At 40.3% G+C, this 21112-nt stretch overlaps 1 protein-coding gene across 1 annotated transcript in view; it reads left to right on the top strand.

Annotated features, from left to right (window-relative positions):
- Nucleotides 1–21112, top strand: part of COL5A2 (collagen type V alpha 2 chain) — a 383714-nt gene that overhangs the window by 239030 nt on the left and 123572 nt on the right. The window contains exons 14-16 of the mRNA XM_078680359.1: nucleotides 6870–6923; nucleotides 8143–8187; nucleotides 9817–9870. Coding sequence (XP_078536485.1) covers nucleotides 6870–6923; nucleotides 8143–8187; nucleotides 9817–9870 — 153 coding nt within the window. The remainder of the gene's footprint in view (nucleotides 1–6869; nucleotides 6924–8142; nucleotides 8188–9816; nucleotides 9871–21112) is intronic.

The following is a 21112-nucleotide window of genomic DNA, read 5'->3' as shown; positions in this document are numbered from 1 at the left end:
TCCACTACCCAAATGCTAAAAAGTCACCATGTTGCAAGTACTCTCAGGGGAAAGGAGCCATCTGTTTTCCCCATATCCCTCTGACATAGGTTATTGCCCTTGTCTAAGTGTGATGTCCTATATCCTGAGCGAGGTCCCCCTGCCTTGCTGACGTGGCCACCTGCTTTCAAAACTGAAGTTAAGTAATTAAAACATTGACTGAGGTGAGAATGTCTTTTGGCCAGAGGACCTTCCGTTCAAAATTATTTAATTGTTTTGTATAAAAAAATATTTTGGACAAAAAGTCAAACATATTGTATGTGCCCATTTTTCTATCACAAGTTTGTCTTCAAAAGAATTGAAAGACTGATATGCATTTCCCTTAACTGCTGTTCCTCAGCATAGAGTAACTACAAAACTGAAGACAGAAACAATCCTTTATAAGAAGTTTAGGAACAAGGAATTATTTCACACCAATATTTAAAGATTACTTTTGGCTCTAACCTTTTGAACTTTTTTTATATTGTCCCCGAACAAATGCTTTCAAAATTAAAATGTATTTGAACTTCTGATTCAAGTAATAACATTAATTTAATAATTACACAAAAGAAATGTACATACTGAGGTTTGGAGTACTGCATACAACAGAAGAGAAGTTCTCAAGAGGAAACAGGCAGAAAAAATCAAGAACTTCACAAATAAATTACAAAATGGATTTAAAAAAAAATTCACTTCAAATGATGTGTGACTGGGGATAACCTGCCTGTTAAAATGTCTGAAGGGGATATTCCCTAAAAATGTGAATTACTGGTGCCATTCAAATAATAACATTTTCCAAATAAAATCTTGAAAAAGAAGTGATGAGATGGTTCTTTAATAACTCAAGGATATGCATTACTTTGCATTGTGAGCATATCATGCACCCTTTCATTTGATGAGTCACCAAACTGTAAAATATCAAACAAATTCACACAGAAATGATAAAAACTATAGCAAAGTTAAAGGAAAATGAAGACAAATTAATGGACACTGCTGAATGGTGCAGAATTCCAAAGTGCTTGCATAATTCAAAATATTCACATTGTACTTATTAACATGAGTAACATATTTGCATGGCCTATCTATATAGAGCAGGCTTCACAAGGTCATCCATGTTAGTGTGAAGAACTTCGGGTCTGATTTAGAGCTTGGTGGATGGGATACTCCGCCACAAATGTGACCGATATCCCGTCCACTATTTTTCAAGTGTCACAGGATTTAATGCACTTGTAATACGGCAGAAAGGACATACGTCACGTTTGTTAAGAAGTACCACATCTGCAAGGATCTAAATCGGTCCGTTGGTAATGAACATGATAGCTGCATGTTTATTACACTGCATCAATGCCACTCAGGGCCGGACTGGCTACCGGGCAGTTGTGTGTGCTGCCGAGCTGGGGGCTAATTTCTCTGTGATGTAGGCTTATTTCATTGATGGGGACCTGCGTGCGCTTTGAAATAAAAAAAGCAAAACGAATTTTGTTTTGCACACACAGGTCCCCATCAACAAAATCACCCCCCTGCTCGGCAGCACACACAACTGCCCGGTAGCCAGTCCGGCCCTGATGCCACTGGCAGAAATAGAGTCTTCTATGGACAGCATACCTCACTTACCACTGACACACAAAACATGGCTATTCTCCAAAAAGGAGACCTGCATTACATGTACATTTCCATGAAGAATAGTTCTAACGTAAAATACATCAAAATGCCATATATGAGTTGGAGATCAGCAAGACCATACCCACAAGAGTAACTTAAAGGATAACTGAACAAGGGTTGACTACATTTGCGTCTTAGCCTATTCACATACTACAGACTGAACTGGAGTCTTCATTTGCCTAAACTTACCAGTAACTTGCCTGAGGTCCCTGTTGTGGATCTAGTTACACCTTTAGTAGAACCAAAACTTTTCTCAATTTCAAAGTTGATTAGTTGCACATTACGAATAGGCTTATACATTTACATAATATCTGCAAATATATATTGTGTAACTGCAACTCCTAATTCTATTTTCACTCTCACATTTGTCTTGTAACCATAAAATGTCTTTGTGCTTTTATTGCAAAGTTAGAAAAATATATCTTTCGGGTAGGTTCTTTCACAGTTAGTGTAGCCGGGCTTTTGGTTGTCATGAGCTGTTTAATAGTTCATTTGAAGTAATTTCACCCAATGTTCCGTTATGTTGATTAATTTCATAAAATTCATTCATGTTGAGAAATACCATATACCACCACCTAGATGTAATAAACTCTTTTCAAAATTAAAACATTGGGGGCATATTAGTCAACAGTGTCCACAATCTGCATTAGTAGATTTACATATTGATTTTTTGTCCGATATCCAGAGTTAAAATTCATGAACAGGACATACAAGGGAAACTCAATGTCAAGACCACAAACAGGGTATGTAACTCTCTCAAGCATATGTTGGAATCAGAACTTCGCTAAGCCCCTGCCTAAGCAATCAGTTTGCATTTCCAATGCATATGGCAGAGCATTATTACACAGTCCTGCACGAGACCCATAATTGGTAATTTAGCACTGTGAACAATATTGCACTGAGTGCAGTGCATAATTAACGAGCATGAGCGTTAACATTTACTGTACCCTAATACATAATGGGTATTGTGGTTAGTAGGATATGTACATGATTATGAGGTGTCCGAGTGTTCACACTTTGGGGGTAATCAAAGAGAAAAAATATATACGCACAAACCTATGAAAATCAGTGTCTTCTAGTGTTGGCAAAACCAAAAATAAGACTTAGGTTCATGATCCTAGTTAGTTTATCCTCAAGCTAACAGGCCACGTAAGGCCATAGATAGAGTATTGAGTATGTCCTCCTCTGGAAACTGCTGTCTTTCTCAGAAGCCAGCTGAGGAACAGTTGTTTAAACTACTGGCATGTAATATAGAGGGACTACGTTTCAAGCTACTTGAACAGGCATGGCTTGACATGGTAGATAACTATCATGTATTAATATTTAAGGAAACATGGCCAACTGAGCCTATCCACAGAATGGGTTACCTACCATTTTCATTGGCGCACAACCTTCTGCATCAGGAAAAGGTTTGGGTGGGTTGATTTTCTGGGTTAAGATATCACTGAATTTAACTATTAAATATTGACTCCTCTGGAATACTGGGCCTGCACCTTTATGGACCTCGAAGCCTGTGGGCAAATCTTTATTCAGTTTATAATCGCCCACTCTCTCACAATAAGGAGTCCTCTACTATTGCTCTTGTTAATTTACACATTTATGACTTAAGATCTAGACCACCTATTTTGATTGGTGGAGATTTTACTGCCAAATCTTGAGCCGCTAGAGAGTACAAATCATGTAGTGGAAGAGAAAGATGAAGTAAGGGGTATTCCTTTACGTGACCCCTATTTGCATCTTCCACCATATGTGTAGTTTAGCTTTCCCAAATGAGTCTTTCCCACAGTGTGAGGTCCTGCAATGGTCAATACAAATCTGACCAAGCAAGATCATACATCTTAAAGCGAGGAATGTGTAAAAGCAGGATAGATTATCCTCTTTTAGATTCAGCTCTGTGGAATAACATGCTTGATTTTTTGACTAAGTCCAAGAACTGATAGCTATCATTGCTATTTCAGTCTAGTCTAGCTCCTGGCTGGTTCACGATCATCCTGAGCAAAACAGCTTAAGCCATATAGAGACCCTTGTCAGTAATAACTATAGATCAATTAAATGGCCAAAGGTGTTAGCTAACCATGAATTTCAAACAGATATTCTTAATCTTTTTAATAAGACCCTTGCTCGGCTTGCTGTACCAATGGTAATTGTGATTCAACAGTGAGTTTATGACAGGGTGTTCCAATAATGTCATGTGGAGATTGGTGATACAATTTCCAAGTAGCATATAAAAAAGGTCTCCACACAAATGCAACTGTAGTGTAGAATGGTAAATTCCCCCAGTCTGTGTCTACTCTTTCTTTCTTTTAATAAGTGGCATATGCCTGAAACCGACATTTAAGAATAGGGACTGAATGGAACTATGGCTCTCAGAGATCCCATCACAATCTTCTAAAGTACGTTCTTCCTATAGCTACCATTCATCAACAACTATTTGATCAACTAAGGAATCTTTTCCAACAGCCCATTCAAGGTTTACCATCTATTCACTTGCTAGCAGGAAGAGAAATCCATGGCACAACATGGAATGCCATAAAGCGAAATCATCTCTCATTTGTGCAATTAAATCCTGCATTCCACCTAAAACCAGGAAAGCTAGATCTGATTATAGGAATACAGTTAACAAAAGTAAAAGGGAATGAGATGAGGCTGTCTGGATGAACCTCTAGGAGGCTTTGAGGACTTAACATGTGACATCCTTTTGTCATATAATTGCAGATGCTAGAAAACAATATAGCAGTCCCTTTGATTATTCGATGCAACCTACGGTAGGGGTCTCTGATTTTGAGAGTCCCTATTCCTGTGAACGTGCATTCCATGACTCCCTGGCAACAGATTCCCATGTGCCCTATGGACTTTGTGCCTCTACTGCTGATGCATTCTATTTTTTTCCAAGGCTGATACACTAACTGCGATTGACACAGTAAAACCAGGCAAAGCACCTGGACCTTACCTTTTTCGGTGTGATCCGCAAATATGGTCCCCCTACACAAACTTTTTCTGCTATATTCAATGGAGCGGAGATCCCTGAATCCTGGCGTGGGGCTGAAATTGTGTCTTTTATGCAAAAAAGGCACAGGGCAATATCATAAAACTACTGACCGATAAGCCTAGTGTATAATCTCCAGAAGATCTTTGCCGGATAGGTTTTGAATAAACTTGAACAGTGGATGACAGATAACATCTTATCCTCTTTTCAGGCAGGCTTTAAACCCAAAGTAGGTACAGTTGACCAGATGTTCCGTTTTGCACTAATTTACTGGAAATACAATTTTAAGGATTATTCTCCTATTGCATTTGTCAGCATCCAGTCAGCTTTTGATCAGTTCCCAAGGCACATACTCTGGAAAACTGTTAGTCTAATGGGTCTGCCTGCCCCTCTACTATTGGTCATTATTAGGTTGCATAAGAACAACTATTTTCAAGTGCATTGGGGCAAACAGGGCGAGCTTAAAGAGCCTATTTCTGTGGAAAGAGAGGTGAGACAAGGGTGTGTTCTTGCCCCCACTCTTTCCTCCCTCTTTATTAACAATGTTTTTTAAAGATCTGGTAGGCTGTATTCGCAACTCCCCCAAATTAAATAATTCCTCTATACCTGCATTCTGTTTTGCAGATGATACCCTTATCTTATTTAGAATTTCCAGGAGCTTACAAACCCTTCTAGTTAAATTCAAAGACTATTGCAATTACAAGGGCCTGGAAATCAGTGCCTCAAAAACTAAATATATGACCTTGAATATATGTAGATCTTTTAAGGTTAACATTTGCATAGGCACTATATAACTTGAACAGGTGGTGAGCTTTAAATATCTGTGTATAAAAATTGACAATAGATTGTGTTGGGGGTTCCAAATGGAGAAAAGTAGATACTATGCTGCAGCATAGTGATGGTGCAGTCTTAAGGTTCTCACGTGCATCAATCACTAGACCAGTAACCACAACCTTGGAGATTTATAAAGCAAGACTCAGACAGCAGCTCTTTACTCGGCTGAAATTTGGGGCTATGTAAATACATTAAGTCTGATAGTACCAGAAATTGGTTCACTAGATCTCTATGATCCCATTGTTTTCTAACATAGAGTGATGAAGAATTGAGCACTTGGCTGCTTTTATTTTGGGTACATGTTTGGACAATGAATGAATTATCCTCCAACAGGGCATGTCTTTCTGAAATAGTTTAATCTTGCAAGTTTAGTACTATACCTTGCCTCTGCCATGTAAAATCTGTGTTAGGCACATTAGGATTAAGAAGTTGGTGGATTTATCCCCCATTCTTAACTCCATTAGTTAAGCCTATTATTAAAGAAATCATACTGGCTATATGTCATAGACCAGATACACCAGAAAACCACAGATGGGAGCCTCACTACCAAGTATTTGGAGCATAAATCCTCGCCTTTCTTTGAGATATTTGCAATGAGATCTATCCGCCCCTAGCAAAGATTTTGTTCATGAAGTTTCAGTCAGGAACTTTGCATATCAAAAGTGTTACTTCAAGTTTGTCCACTCTACAATCCTCATACATGCACTGCCCACTTTGTAACTGTTCCGCAGTCGAGAATATAGAACATGTATTATTCTTCTGCCTAGCATACTTTATAGCTAGGAGGAAGTGGACCCGCCCTATTTGTTTTCATTTGGGTATACACCAGTGTATGTTCACATCGCTGATCTTACAATCTGATACTTCTTGGCTAATGTGTTTGCCTTAAGCAAATACTTACACTGTGAGTGGCTTATCCAGAAACATTAGGCCTGCAATTATAAAGTTTTTTGCTACTTCTTCTAAATTCAGCAATAGCAGTTGCAGGGTCTATTAATGTAAACATTGTCAATTGTAGATATAATTTTAGTATTTGAACTAATATCATCTATTGTTTGATTGAATTATAATGTTTTTATTTGATTTGTAGGTGTATATGTTTAAGCAATTTGTCTGTGACTGAATGTAGAAAATTGTGCCATTATTGGCAATGTGATGCTCTTCCTTTATTCCTATCAGCATTAATCGATCCATGGAATACCACTGTTCCTCTTCAATTTTATGAGTGGATGCCATGTTCAAATAATTGTTTTTCACACTATTTGTTAATCCATAAATACTTTCATGTCACTTAAAAATGTTTTTGGTGCTTTCTATTTCATTGAAATATTGCTCTCAGTGTTTTAATACAAGAACCCCTTTGTTACAGGGCCCCAGGGGCATGCCAGGTGAAAGAGGTCGACCAGGGCCACAGGGTGTTCCTGTAAGTGAAAGATTCCCTTTTCCTATTGCTGCATCTCCTGTAAGCTATACAAATGGCGATAACCATGAGCATTCACCTTAACTTGGTTAAATTATGTTCTGCAAGTAAAGTCGCAAACTGATCCTGCAGTCAGTGAAAAAGTGTAATTCATTTCCCACTCAGGATTTAAAAAAACAGCGTACAATGTTTACATTTATTGCATAATAGGTTGAGAATTCTAAGTCACTGGGAGTACACCGGCTCTGTGCGTGTTCATATAAGTGAGGATTCTGTACTCCCTTGTATCCATGATTTAAAATGAAGTCCTCATTGTCATGAGCGGGGACGGCATGGTGCTTATTGGCAGCCATATTTGTTGTTCCAAACATCTTATGAGCACCATCTGTTTGAGGGTAAGCTGAGGTAATACTGCTTTATGTGTAGTGGCATAGACACTTAGGAATGGGGAATATTTGATCCCTGAATTGGTTTGATATTTGTATGAGAAGGAAAATGACTATAGTATATCATTACATAGCATCGCCTTTTCAGTACTATTAACTACTTTTCTTTTCTGATTCTCCCTCTAGTCTGTTTCTCCAAATATTCAATACTGTACATCTAAACTCTCTCTGAGACTCTGTACAAAGTCTCAGAGATTCATCTCCCCTAACCCACTGTGCATTTGAGTTGCTTTGAAAGTCTAAGCAACTATTGTTAGAGTGAACCAGTTTAACCCACTGGACATTTTAGATTGACACATCATAACATTTTCTGATTCTTTGAACCCCAGTTTTCTCACAAAGCATCAATATGTCATTTGTAACCGCCCCATATATACTGTATTTGTAATACAGATAGTGTAGGTTGTTTCCCCTTTGAAGAATGCCAAATGTGTGCTAATAAATGCTACGCACATGTTGAATTAGTGTATTTCCTTATTAAGCAGCAATTGCCACCATATGGTGTATGGTGATGGAACCCACTGTTTCATTACAACAAGTAATCTTTCTTAAAAAGTAGGGATATTAGAGTAGAGATGCTGCTTGTTCTGCTTTGCTACATCTACAAGGGTGACAGATGACATCCCTTCTATCCAACTAAGAGACCACAGTGTAACATTCAAACGGCATTCGCTAAAGTTGTATGAACATATTTAACCATATTATAGCTCATGCATCACTTACTTCTGGAAGAAATTGCACATTGTTTTTCAAATAGTTTGCTCTTTCAATTCTAGGGAACACGTGGAAATCCTGGCCTTGCTGGTCAAGCTGGATCAATGGTAAGTGTGATTCAACATTGAATTTGTTACGTTGTGTTCCAATACTGTCATGAAGTGATTGCTAATAAAATGTTCAAGTAACTTAAAAATATAAAAGTATTTCTCTACACAAATCCCAGTGTAGTGTAGAAAACAACCCTAATCTACTTCCTTTTACAAAATAGCATATGTCTGAAACCCACATTATTTGAGAATAGGTATTGAATGGAACCTCGGCTCTGAGAGATTCCCTCACGTCACCCCTGAGAAACCTGTCTTTGGACCCTCATCTTAAAACTATTGTTTGAAGATATTCTAATAGTTATCTAGACATGCAAATATTATCTTCCTGTATATGTATTTATAAATTAACTTCATACATATTTATTTTGTGTATATCCCGAACATCTGAGTTGATTTTATTAGTCTGCTATGAGTTCAACCCTACATATTATAGTAATGCCTGGCTATAGATTGTAGCATTTTAGATCTCTATTCTGTAAGTCAAGCACATAGAAATAATATTATTGGTAATTTTTATGTTTTCTCTTTTGTGTGAGATAGTACAAGTGAATTGGAAAAGACTTAGATTGTGAAAGGCAATTCTGGTACAACAAATTCACATCTGGTGGGCACTGCTGGCTGCATCACACACCATACTTCAGTTTAGCGTTATATAAAATACACGTTCATTTAATCTAACTAAAAGATATTCAGCTCAAACACTAGTTTGTAACACTAACAGAAGAATGGCCAGGGTCATGGGCGAATCTTTGAGACACAATGGTGAGACCAGCGTGGCAAGAAATACGTAGTGATGCATAAAAACAAATCTCTGAGATTTTTAGCAGGACATTCAGTGCAGTGTTATTCAAAAATGATCCTTTAAGATGGCCCAGTGGTTCTACTGGTGGTAGCTCCATAATGAATTACCCTAGTTTTGATTACCACAAAAATTAATTTAACAGAACATTCTCCTTGATTTGGGCTTCACAACCCATATCTCGAAAAGTGGTTCTCATAAAAAACACCAAACTATGTACTGAGATCATGTGATTTTCATGTTGTGGCCATATATATATATATATCTCTCTATATTTATATATATATATATATCTATATATATATATATATAGAGAGAGAGATATATAGATATAAAAATATATATATATATATATATGTGTGTGTGTATATATATCTGCCTTGCATTCTCTACTGCATGCGAAAAGTAGACAAATCTTGCTGGAATTGCAAACAGGATTTCACAACAAAGAGGGGACATACAACATGTACCTATGACACATTCATTCAATCAATCAATCAGGGGTTTATAAAGCGCGCTATTCACCTGTGAGGGTCTCAAGGTACTGGGGGGATGGGTGGTGGGTGCTGCTCTGGATCAGTTGAAGGGCCAGGTCTTGAGGCACTTCCTGAAGGTGTGCAGGTTGGGGGAGCGTCTGATATGTTGACTAGTAGCTTTTTCCATGTCTTTGCTGCGACGTAGGAGAAGGCTCCTTCGCCTGCTTTATCTTATGATGATAGTCCACTAATTCACAATAGTACTCCATCACTTGTGTTTGATATCCTGCCTAGACATATGATTGCCCTTACTTTATAGAATGTGCATTAATATTATTTTTTGTTTCATAGGGTCCTCTTGGATTGACTGGGCCTCCTGGTTTCCCAGGCACTCCTGGCACAAAGGTAAAGTATACATGTATTGGAATTAAATACTTCTTGATCACAATGTTTGTGAAAACACGAGAGATAAAGTTTAGCAATATTTTCATAAGGAAAGGTGGCTGCATATGTGTGTGTTCTTTTTGCTAGTATCATATGTTCCTGAAATTCTCTTGATGAAAAACATGCAGTACATTTAGCAATTCTTGTAATGATGCTTAACAAATATTGCTATGATATTGTAAGAAGTTAATATTTGTGATAGTCAATGACCTAGATTTGATCACCAAGAGTGAACACACATTAATACAGTAAGAATATACAGCATATTTTCAGGTGGGCAAAATTCCATTGTAATTATTCACTCTGCATCTTGGGACCTCATAATATGCTATAGGTCAACTGCTTGAGAATTCTGTGACCGCCTATGTGAGCACAAAGTTAATTATTTGAGAACCCCTTTTGAGCACAAAGGGCCATATTACCAACAAGTAGCGATATTTATCGCTAAATAGGTTCACGGCGATTTTTTTTATCGCTGCCTATCGCTGGATATGTTAGCGGAGAAAACATGCTATTAGAAACGTTTTTCTCCATTGTGCTAAAATATCCAGCAATAGCGTGAATATCGCTGAGAATACAGCGATATTCACGCATTAGCGACAAAATGCTCTTAGCCATGTTATCCACCTCCCATTGGATGACATGGCTAAGAACTGGTCTGAGCAGGCGTTGGTTTTTGGCAATAACGGGAATATTTCCATCGCTACGCCTGCCTTGCTAATAGGCGACAGCGACGTTAGCAAATGCTTTCAGTTGCTAACAGGTTGGGTATGCCCACTTTCCATGTCATTAGCGATAAATATCGCTGACATACAAAGCGGGCCCCAAACCGCTCGCTATCGCCTAAAAGCTGTCGCTGACATCAGTTAGCGACATCTTGCTAATAGAGCGATAGAATTATCGTCGCTTAGCGGCCGAAAACGACCGCTAAACCAGCGATAATTGCCTATCGCCACCCTTGGTAATATGCCCCAAAGTATGTTGTTTGCAGGCAAGACGGTCGTGCAAAGGGCCACACCTTCTCCTATGCACTTCTTTAACTCCCCTTCCTTGTTAGTCCACTTTGAAATAGCACAGCAGACGGTGCAATGCAAAAAATAGGGCAAATATGTATCCTCTTTTTATTGTGAAGCCCTTTGATCAGTGCTCACACAGGGTATGACCATTGCAGAATCTAATTTTATTTCAAGATTTTAAGTGTAGAAATTAAATCACTTGCATTTCCCTGAAAGAGACATTTCAGCCTAGCCCATGATATTACACCTCACCATCAAAGAAGGAAGGTGCCAGATGGCCTATTGATATCAGAAGTTGGACACACTTTCATCCGCTAACAAGGGTGATTCAGGCCAACCAATACTTAAGAAACTTTTGTGTGTGTGCGCTCAGTACCTTTCTATGTACAGGCAGACTGAAAAGATTGGGCAGTCCTCCTAAGCCGTCAATGTCCTCAAATGATCCAACATAATATTCGATGGGCTGTTACTGAGAATGGCAAAAAACATCTGGAAATTATTCAGAGAACAGAATTTTGAGAAATATGAAGGTCCCTTTGCTGGTTATGCATATGGATTCCGAACAAAGCACCATTTCAGTACATTAATCACAAGTCATCCGGATGTGATATCAGCAAACAGATGTGATTAGCTGTCTAGTGTAAAACTGGAATTGAATGTGCAAGAAAGGAACAGGTGCTGCTGGCAGGCCTCCCTCCTTTTCATAAATTCAAGTGATTATTAATGAAAAGTTGGTCCCACGTTTCAGTAAACAAATGTGCTGCTTTTCGAAAAAGTATTGATGGCCATAAGAATGGTCTCCATTTTCCCATGGGCTAGTGCTTTTGAAATTCTTCTGCTTATAAGAAAATGACTGTTGTAAACCATTAGAGGGAATTACCTAACTTAGAGATGCTAAGCACATCTACCCTGGTGGAACTTTCAGTAACTAAGGCAGCAGGAGTCAGAGGCACGCTAATCTATTTTGATAATTTCTTGAATTGTCTTGGCAAAGTTGGGTAGTTATCGCTTTAGTAACAGCTGAGCCCTCTATTAATTAATTTAACTCATCGTTTGCTTCAAATGTAGCTTTACATTATAGATTATACTAAAAAGTAAAATTCTTCTGTAGAATGGACAGCCTAGTAGAGGAAAAGCGAGCTAAAAATGAAAACTGAAAAACAAATGAGTGAAAAGAGATATTTATCTCTTGGCCCCATTTTGAATATTTGCTTCAGCAAAGATCGGTGATAGATTAGGGGCGAGCTGTAGTTCCTGGGTAGAGGTTGTTGCATATTAAAATATCTCTAAATCGGGATGGGTGCTAAGAAGGTTCAGTGCATCCTTTTCTCACCAAAATGGCTCCCTGAGGAAGTGAGACCCTAACTATTTTGTTTGACCCTGGTCTATTGAACCCTTCTCTAATTTTAAGACTGCAACCTGGGAGACTCCAAAATGGTTGGGACTTTTCTTGATCCCTCCCAACACCACCAGCTGTAGCCGTATCAATGTAGACAACCTCTTTTGAGCTCTTCCTTTTCAACATCACTTGAGTAAAGGTTCAGTCTAGCCCATGTTCTGTAATAGTGAAATGCTCAGGTAGAGCAAACTTTTATTAGACATACCTGCAGCTAAAGGACTAACAAGATCCTTTTTTTATGCTTAGGCTATAATGAGAATCTCCACCGGGTAAAGTAGGATGTACCCTCTTTGCATGAAGCAAAGCCACATGTTGATAGGACCGTTTTTATACTGTCCACTGGAATAGTCAGCTTTGTAGCCTTACAGTACCAATTGTGCTAAATGTCCCCTTTTGCAATAGTGCTCAGTAGAACTTAGTGCTGGCCAATATTTAATAAATAGGTGCAATCTTACTGGATTTAGGTTCACTCCTCACTAAGATGAGGCTGTATCATCATGGAGGATGTATACGATGGCCTCATAGACATGTTTGATAAATGCTGCATTCTCTAGCATTCTGGACTAATGTGCCTAGCTCGTCAGTTCAGAAAGAGAGAACATCTATTTCCAATCTGGTGGTGAATCTGTCAAAAAAGAATGTCTAGTGGTAATGTGTGATAAATGCATTCATGAAGATCTAAGAAATCTCAAAGTTTCTGCCCCAATCAGAACCTGAAAGGTCTATGACAAGGTCTTGACAAGTTTCTTTTAATGTTTGTTGCAGGACTTCAGTCTATATATTATGTACATGTGCTTGTGTAATGTTTCTTTAAAGAATAATTACCACACTTTTCTAATGTGCCCTAAATTGTAATCATTATTGTTATGGTTAACCTCAGGACTTCTCACCATTCTCAGAATTGTTACATTATAAACAGATTTTCCTTCTGATTAATTTTACTGACTTCAAAAACATGAATATTAATCTTTATATAACAACCAAACTATTTATTTAGAATGTATCTCCCCACTACATCTAATGCATTAGAGCTTTTTTTATGAACACTTTAACAAGTTGTTTGCATATTATTTCCTCCTAGCATTTCCTTCATTTCACAATTTGAATTCTAAAAAACAAAACCATATAAATCTACCCATGAAACTGCTTATCTGCCTCTATTCCCATTGACGCAAACGTATGTACTATACCTGGTGCACTGTCTGAAGGCAGTAAAGTAAAAATGAGTGAACACTGAATTGTTACTTATATCCGTAATGGTTAATAATCCCAACTCCTATCAGGTGAATACATCTGTATTAAATGGCATTACACCAAATACTTGATTTAAAATATTTGGGACAGATGTACAAAGCATTTGTGTGTTGGAAATGCCAGATCCACACAATTGGGATGTTTCAAGTGAAAACATTTCCTTTAAAATGTACATAAGGAAAAAAGTGATTTTGTAACTTGTTGCCGAATTGCAATTTGCATTTATCATTCGTTATTTGGAAGGGGCGTGTTCAGGGTGTCCCTTCCAAATACTGAATTGGTATGGTATGTATTACTATTTTGTGACCGAATTCTGGTCGCAAACAGTAATACTTTATCACCAGTTTAAAAGGGGTGGTAACCGCTGGGACCCCTTCCCATTTGATAATATAAAAAAAAGATTTAAGAGCAGGCAGTGGTTCATGTGATCACGCCTGCTCATAAAAATTCAACATTTTCTTTTTAAGATTCATCCCGTTTTCTTTTAATGAAAATGGGCTGCATTAAAACAAATGAGATTGCTTTCTTAAAAAGCAATCACAGACATTGTGGCCCACTGACCTCAGAAGGCCACCATCCCTGCGATGGCAGCGCTTCCTAATGAGTCACAAATTGCGATCCACCTCATTAATATCTTATTATCTTGAGGTAGGCCAATTTATTACCTACTAGGAAACCTATTTGGGAAGAATAACAGGCTTATTTACTAGTCCCTTGCACTGCTGGTACGTCACACAAAGGGTTTGTAAATAAGCCGCTAAAACCCATACTTTAGGAGTACCAATATCCTAATTGAAATTCAGAAATAGAAGCGCTGTAACATGGTGTCCGCTTGGTAAATTTCACTGCGATGGCTCCCTTGGCAGTAATGATATCTCTGACCGGCAGGCGAGGATCTCTAAATATGGCAGATGGTTCTCTATCAGTGTGGTGACAGTAATCACTGCTTCCCCTTGCAGGGAAATAGGCTGCCCATCAAGTTTTAAATAAGACTTTTAGTATTAATTGCATTTTGGAACTTCTTCTTACACTGTCATCAAATTTAGCGCAATTTAGCTTTCGATGACTCCAATGTCCCTGGACTCTGGCTATCAAAAATTAATTATTCTTTTACTGAGACCCTTCTGAGAAAACCAGAACGACCACTGTAACTCCCTTATAGCATCGTACATTCATTAGAAATATTGCATTAGTGTTGCATTTGATCTCATTTCCTCTTTGCAAAGGAAAGTCTCAACATCGCTCTGTATTTCTACATTTCACTTATTAGTGCAGAAAAGCATAGATCTGGGAAGGGTTTTGTGGAATTAAGCAATAGCTGTGGGAGGTTCTAAACAAAGGCTGCTTGCGTGTAAGATTTGAGCCTTCATGCTTCCTGTAATCTTGAGAAAGCCTTTTCCATTTCTCAAGCTTGTAGGTAGGTACTGTCCAGTTGTGGCCGGCATGACTCGAGGGTGTGGGTGCGGGGGGTCGCGTATGACGGGGGGAGGTTTAATTTAAAACACATTTAAAAAAAAGTTAACTTTTGCCTTTCCTGCGTCATATCTGCTCCTCTCCTGGACGCAGTAAGCAAGAAGCCTACCTCCCCTCCCCTAAGCCAATCAAAATGCTGCAATGGCAGCGGTGTGATTGGTCGGGACTCCAACCAGTCAGGGTTCTACAGGGAGGCTATTTTCTCCATATAAGCTGCATGCAGCCTACATGTAGAAAAGGCAGAGTACCTATGACTGGTTTGGTCAGCCCCAGAGGGCCGACCAAACAGGCAACACCCACATCAGTGGGCAAGCCACTCCTCCCCTTCCCAAGAGCAGGACCTCCCACCCGCCCGTCCCCAACCAAATCCTTCTGCTTTCTCGCAGTTTGAGAAGCAGAAATATAAAATGGTATTTATAATACCATTTCATGTTTCTGCTTCTCCCACTGCAAGAAAGCAGTTGGGCAATGCACCTCCGCCCACATTGAGGAGCCGCCCCTGGTTCTGCCCTGGATTTGTATTGCATGGCTAATCATCTGTGATGGTCTCTAGGCACTGTCAATAGGCATGGAGATTATTAATTGATTTGCACAGAATCACAGGATGTTGAGACAACACCAAGACTGAAACCTGGATCCCCAGCTCCGAAGTAGACAGCTCTGACTGTTACACCACATCCTCTCCCTTGATTGCCTCACAGTGTAGAACCTTGCACAATAGCTTTAGTAGCTTCTGCTACTAAATCATTTGTATTTGTAAGCCTTAGAGATGAGGAGATTCTTATTATATGACCTCAAACATCTAGTAAGGTGATGAGGCTAGAAGATATTTCAGAGACATCTGTAGTGCAGTACTTTATGCACAAAGCATACTGTTTTTAACTGAGAACCTTCTATTATAGGATGCCAATCAAGGTCTTGAGTGCTCAGGAAAAAAATGGACCCTCTTGTGAGATCCTCATCCTCCCTCCTAGATAAGGGAGGATTTAAATTTCCCTTAACATCTAACTGTACTACAACTGTATGCAGCCTCGATTATCCCATCACTGGTGTACAGCCACACCACAAGCTCCCATAGGGAAATGGGAGTATGCGACCGCATCATGTGCGGTCGCATTGTAATTCAGCGTTCGAGACCGCCAAACGAAGGTCGGTTGGTCCAGATTCTGTGATGATGTCGGTTGGAGGCATCTCCGACACACATCATGATCAGTCCCCTAGTGTTCAGTTAGGCTCTGTTAGGACCTAATCTTTTGTACATTAGCCGCAACTGCTAAAATTAAGCTGGTTCAGTTAACTATTGTTATACTGTTGTTACTTGGTTCAAGATTAGTAATAAGTAAAGCAAACAACCAAAACAGCTAGATCGCTGTCCCGCTGTTACGTCATGTCAATCTTTCTCTAGCCGCAACTCACTCAGTACTATACTAGTTTGGGATTAGTAGCAAGTTTAAAAACCGAGTCAATGAAACTGCTATCCAATTGCTGTGTTTGATCAAGCTTTCTCATGTGTGAAATCCCTCATCTTGAGCCCAAACTGTATCTTAGTCCTTACCTAATCCAATCAAACATCTTCAGTAATAACGTACAAGGATATCAGGAGTAAGTGTACAGAAACAAATTTACCGTATCAGCACACCTGCTTTGTAACCATTTAAAACCTCCTTGCGGAGCCTCCAAAGTACACTGAGCATAGAAAGAGAGGCAATGTTCTTCTCTTTTTATTGAATATCAACTAGAACAAACCCCTGAAGGTAAGATAGGCCTTGTTTTATTGGGATCGAATTTTTCACTTCTAGGACACTGAGAGAATATGCTGAAGCTTGCCCAGGAAGGTTGCACCGTAGTAGGGCAGGATAGCCAGTCCCAGCCCCCTCACATCTTTTTACAGCGCTGAAAGAAGGTTCATGTGACCTCATAATAAAGTCAGCAGTTACAACTTCGAGCCTGGCCCTGCGTAATGATTTTGGTTTCTAAAAAGTGACTAAGTTTAAAGTTAAAACCTTTGACAGACTATAGAAGGCAAATCTCTCCAACGAAACATGCACAGCACCCATGGAATTCAACTTTGTCCCACCCTAAGTTTACAACCCCAAGCACAAGAGTTTCAGAAAGAGCTTGAGAAAACCATGTTTGGCGGCATATGGGCTGCAGACCTCACACTATTGCATAGATCACCATCTGGTGGTGGGCCCGGATTATTACACTTTGTTTTTGTCTTGGAAGAGTCTTTGTCTGTTGGATGACTCCTCCTGTAGATCGTAGTGCGCATGGGCATCGACTCCATCTTCAGATTGTTTTTTCCGCCATCGGGCTCGGATGTGTTTATCATTCAGTCCCGTTACCGATCTCCTTTCAACTTCCAGTCCTTCATCATAGCATTGATATCGTCTTTGACAGTAATTCCGGTTACCCGCATCGAAGAAAGGCTTGCGCTTCTCGATTCCAGGGTTCGTTGGGCCGTCTCGCCCAACTGCACCATTGGGCCTTTGGCTCATGGAAAGAACACCTTTCAAGAAGTGCCCTCAGTGTGGACACAGATTCCCTCACACTGATCTTCATGAGGTTTGCAATCTGTGCTTGTCTCCAGAGCATGAGAGTCGAGACTGTGAGGCCTGCACTTCGTTCTGGTCCAACAAGACCATCAAGGACCATTGAGCTCAAAGAGTCATCTTCATCGACACCAGACCTCATCATAGACGAGGCTCCGATCGAGGTAGAGTCCGAAGAACAGCAGCAGGACGACATTGTTTCGGAAGCAGAGGATTCAGCTTCTGGAGCCGAGGATCAATTGGAAGACGACGATCTTCTTCTAGCTGGTCGACAGGTCGTGAGTACAAGTGTCGACCCTGTTCACCTCTCCATACCGGGACAGGCGTCGGTTCCACCTCCACCTCCAGGTCCGGGTGCACACCGACCAAAACCTTCTGACGCCCCACCTTCTGGCTCGGCAACGAAGAATACAAAAAAGCCTCCAGCCGACTCAGGCTCGAGTCAGTCTGTCGGTCCCGTCAAGCAAAAGGTCCTCAAACCAAAATTACCCCCGGCACCGAAACAGCCATCGACGCCGAAACAGGTCGAGCCGAAAACAAGCTCAGCACCGAAAGACGTTCCCAAGTCTGCCAAACCGAAGACCACTTCTGTTCCGAATAAAGTCGACTTGAAGCCTGCTTCGGCATCGAAACACACTTCAGCTCCGAATGTCGATGATTCCAAATGCACTTCGGGAACAAAGATTCCGGATCGAAAGAGCACAGATCCGAGAAAGACCAAGTCTTCGGAACCGAAACCAAAATCCGCTCCAAAGACAATAGACACTGTAAAACCTAAGCATTTCGGTCCCAAACAAGATAAATCGGCACCGAAAAAGGTTTTCTCAGCAGAAGAGCTTTTCCAATCAGACCCAAAGCAAAAGACTCTTAGTATTAATCCAAAGATTGGATATGTCATTACAGTGCTTGAAAAGAGGAAAATGGACTATCTTAAACCACCTCCAGTTCAACTCAAACAGCATGCTGAAACTTCCCCCATAAGAATTCCTTCACCATTAATAGAGATACCCGCAGATCTTTCTCAAGTACACTCACCATCCAGCACACATAGCATTATACCACAGGATGATGATGATGAAGACAATTATTCACAGGGGGTAGAAAGTAAGCATCATCTTGACAACACAGATGACCCAGACAATAGTCTGGGGCCATCAGATGATCCCTGGGAGGATTATAATGCACCAGATGCACCAAATCTGCCACAAGATGACGCATACCCTTCTAGACCATCTCCCCTAGATGACACTATTGGGTTTACACATTTCATTCATAGAGCATCCACATTTCATGGAGTAGACTTACACACAGATCCAGTGGAAGAGGACTTCCTCATGGATACACTACCGTCGTCACATAAAACCACAACCACATTACCAATAATTAGTGGAGTGATGAGACATGCACCAGAGGTATTCAAAGACCCCGTCAGAGCCAGAGTAATTAACCCCAGACTGGAAAAAAAAGTATAAAGCGACTCCAAACGACCCAGCATACATCAAAGGTCAGCTGCCATTAGACTCATTGGTAGTATCAAATGCGAGAAAAAGAGCTAACTCACAGACAACAGGGGATGCTCCACCCCCTGATAAAGAGTCTTAGCTTTTAGATGCTTCATGGAAATGCACCACCTCACAAGCAGCCAATGTTTGGAGAATTGCTAACACTCAAGCTTTGTTAGCGAGATATGATCGAGCTCATTATGATGAGTTAGAATCACTCATGCAACACTTACCAGAGCAATATAAGACCAGGGTTTCTCTTTTAATACAAGAAGGCAAGGTTATTACAAATACCTCTAGAGCAATAAATACGGGAGTACTGTTGCGTAGACGTGAATGGCTACGCATCTCTGGGTTCAAACCAGAAGTACAGGCCAGTATTTTAAATCAACCCTTTGACCAGCAACATCTCTTTGGTCCAACAGTTGATAGTGCACTAGAGAAGATGAAAAAAGATACAGATACGGCAAAATCCATGGGAGCTTTACAAACGCACACACATATAGCGTTCGTTCGTCGCTCCCCATATAGAGGCGCATCTAAGGGGTTTCAAGCTGACAACACCTCCTCCTTTTATAAAGCACCCACCCAAACCTCACCCAGCAGAGGATATTACAGAGGAGGATATAGAGGTAACAACAATAAGGGCAGAGGCAGACGCAACAACAACCGCAATGCCTCTACTCCCAAACAGAGACTTCCCTTCCATCCCCCCAGACCATTCCACTCCTGTCGGGGGGAGAGTACAACAGTTCCTACCTGTCTGGATCTCCATCACCACAGACAGGTGGGTAAGACAAATAATTCAGTTAGGTTATTGCCTGGAGCTCACTTCCACTCCTCCAACCATACCACCCAGACAACATCCCATGTCACAGGAACATCTCATACTTCTAAGACAAGAGGTTGCATCTCTACTACAAAAGAATGCAATAGAACCTGTTCCAAAACACCTACAAAACACAGGAGTTTACTCCCTATACTTTCTCATACCCAAAAAGGACGGGTCCCTCAGACATATACTAGATCTAAGGCCCCTGAACCTGTACATACAATCCGACCATTTCGATATGGTCACACTACAACAAGTTCTGCCGTTGTTAAAACAAGGCGACTTCCTTGCCACATTAGATCTCAAGGATGCTTACTTCCACATTCCTATCCATCAATCTCACAGAAAGTACCTTCAATTTGTACAAGAAGGCCAACACTACCAATTCAAAGTACTCCCTTTCGGAGTCACTACAGCACCTTGAGTGTTTACAAAGTGTCTAACAGTAGTAGTAGCACACTTTAGAAGGGACAACATTCAAGTCTTCCCATACCTAGATGACTGGTTAATAAAATGTAAGTCATACCACCAATGTGTACAGCACACGTATCAGACCATCTGCCTGTTGCACAAGCTAGGATTCACAGTCAATCAAAAGAAATCACACTTCCAACCATCCCTATCTTAACAGTAGCTGGGTGCCACAATAGTTACCTACAAAGCAATTGCAAACCCCAATCTTACAAGGATACAAAGTATGCAAGCTCTTATGCAAAAATTCCAGCCACAACACTCACTACCAGCTCGAGTGTTGATGGCATCTTATGGCAAAATATTGTTTTAAATATTTCTTTTAAAATCACGTTACTCTCACCTGACTACACACCCACTTCCCCGGTCCGCCACTGACATCGTCAGATTGTTGTGGAGGGAAAACGGGCCGGAAGTGAATACTACTTCCCCTCACTTCAGCGCACAGGTTAGCAGGCTAGTTGCTCTGCCCACCAGGAGTACAAGAGCTGAGCACTCCCACGCGCCGACAGACTCGACATTCCAGGTATTGGAGACCGAATTGCCACATCGCTGGAGCGAGTGGCAAAGGGCTCCCATAGATTGATTTTAAATCCATTTCTGCCCACCAGACCTTTGTGCACTATCACGCTTCTCAAACCAGCAAAATATTGCTTTAAATATTGCTTTTAAAATCATATTCCTCTCACCTGACTACACCCCTC

Source organism: Lissotriton helveticus, chromosome 3_1 (assembly GCF_964261635.1).
Source record: "Lissotriton helveticus chromosome 3_1, aLisHel1.1, whole genome shotgun sequence".
Taxonomy (NCBI): domain Eukaryota; kingdom Metazoa; phylum Chordata; class Amphibia; order Caudata; family Salamandridae; genus Lissotriton; species Lissotriton helveticus.
This window is presented reverse-complemented; position numbering and strand designations above follow the sequence as displayed.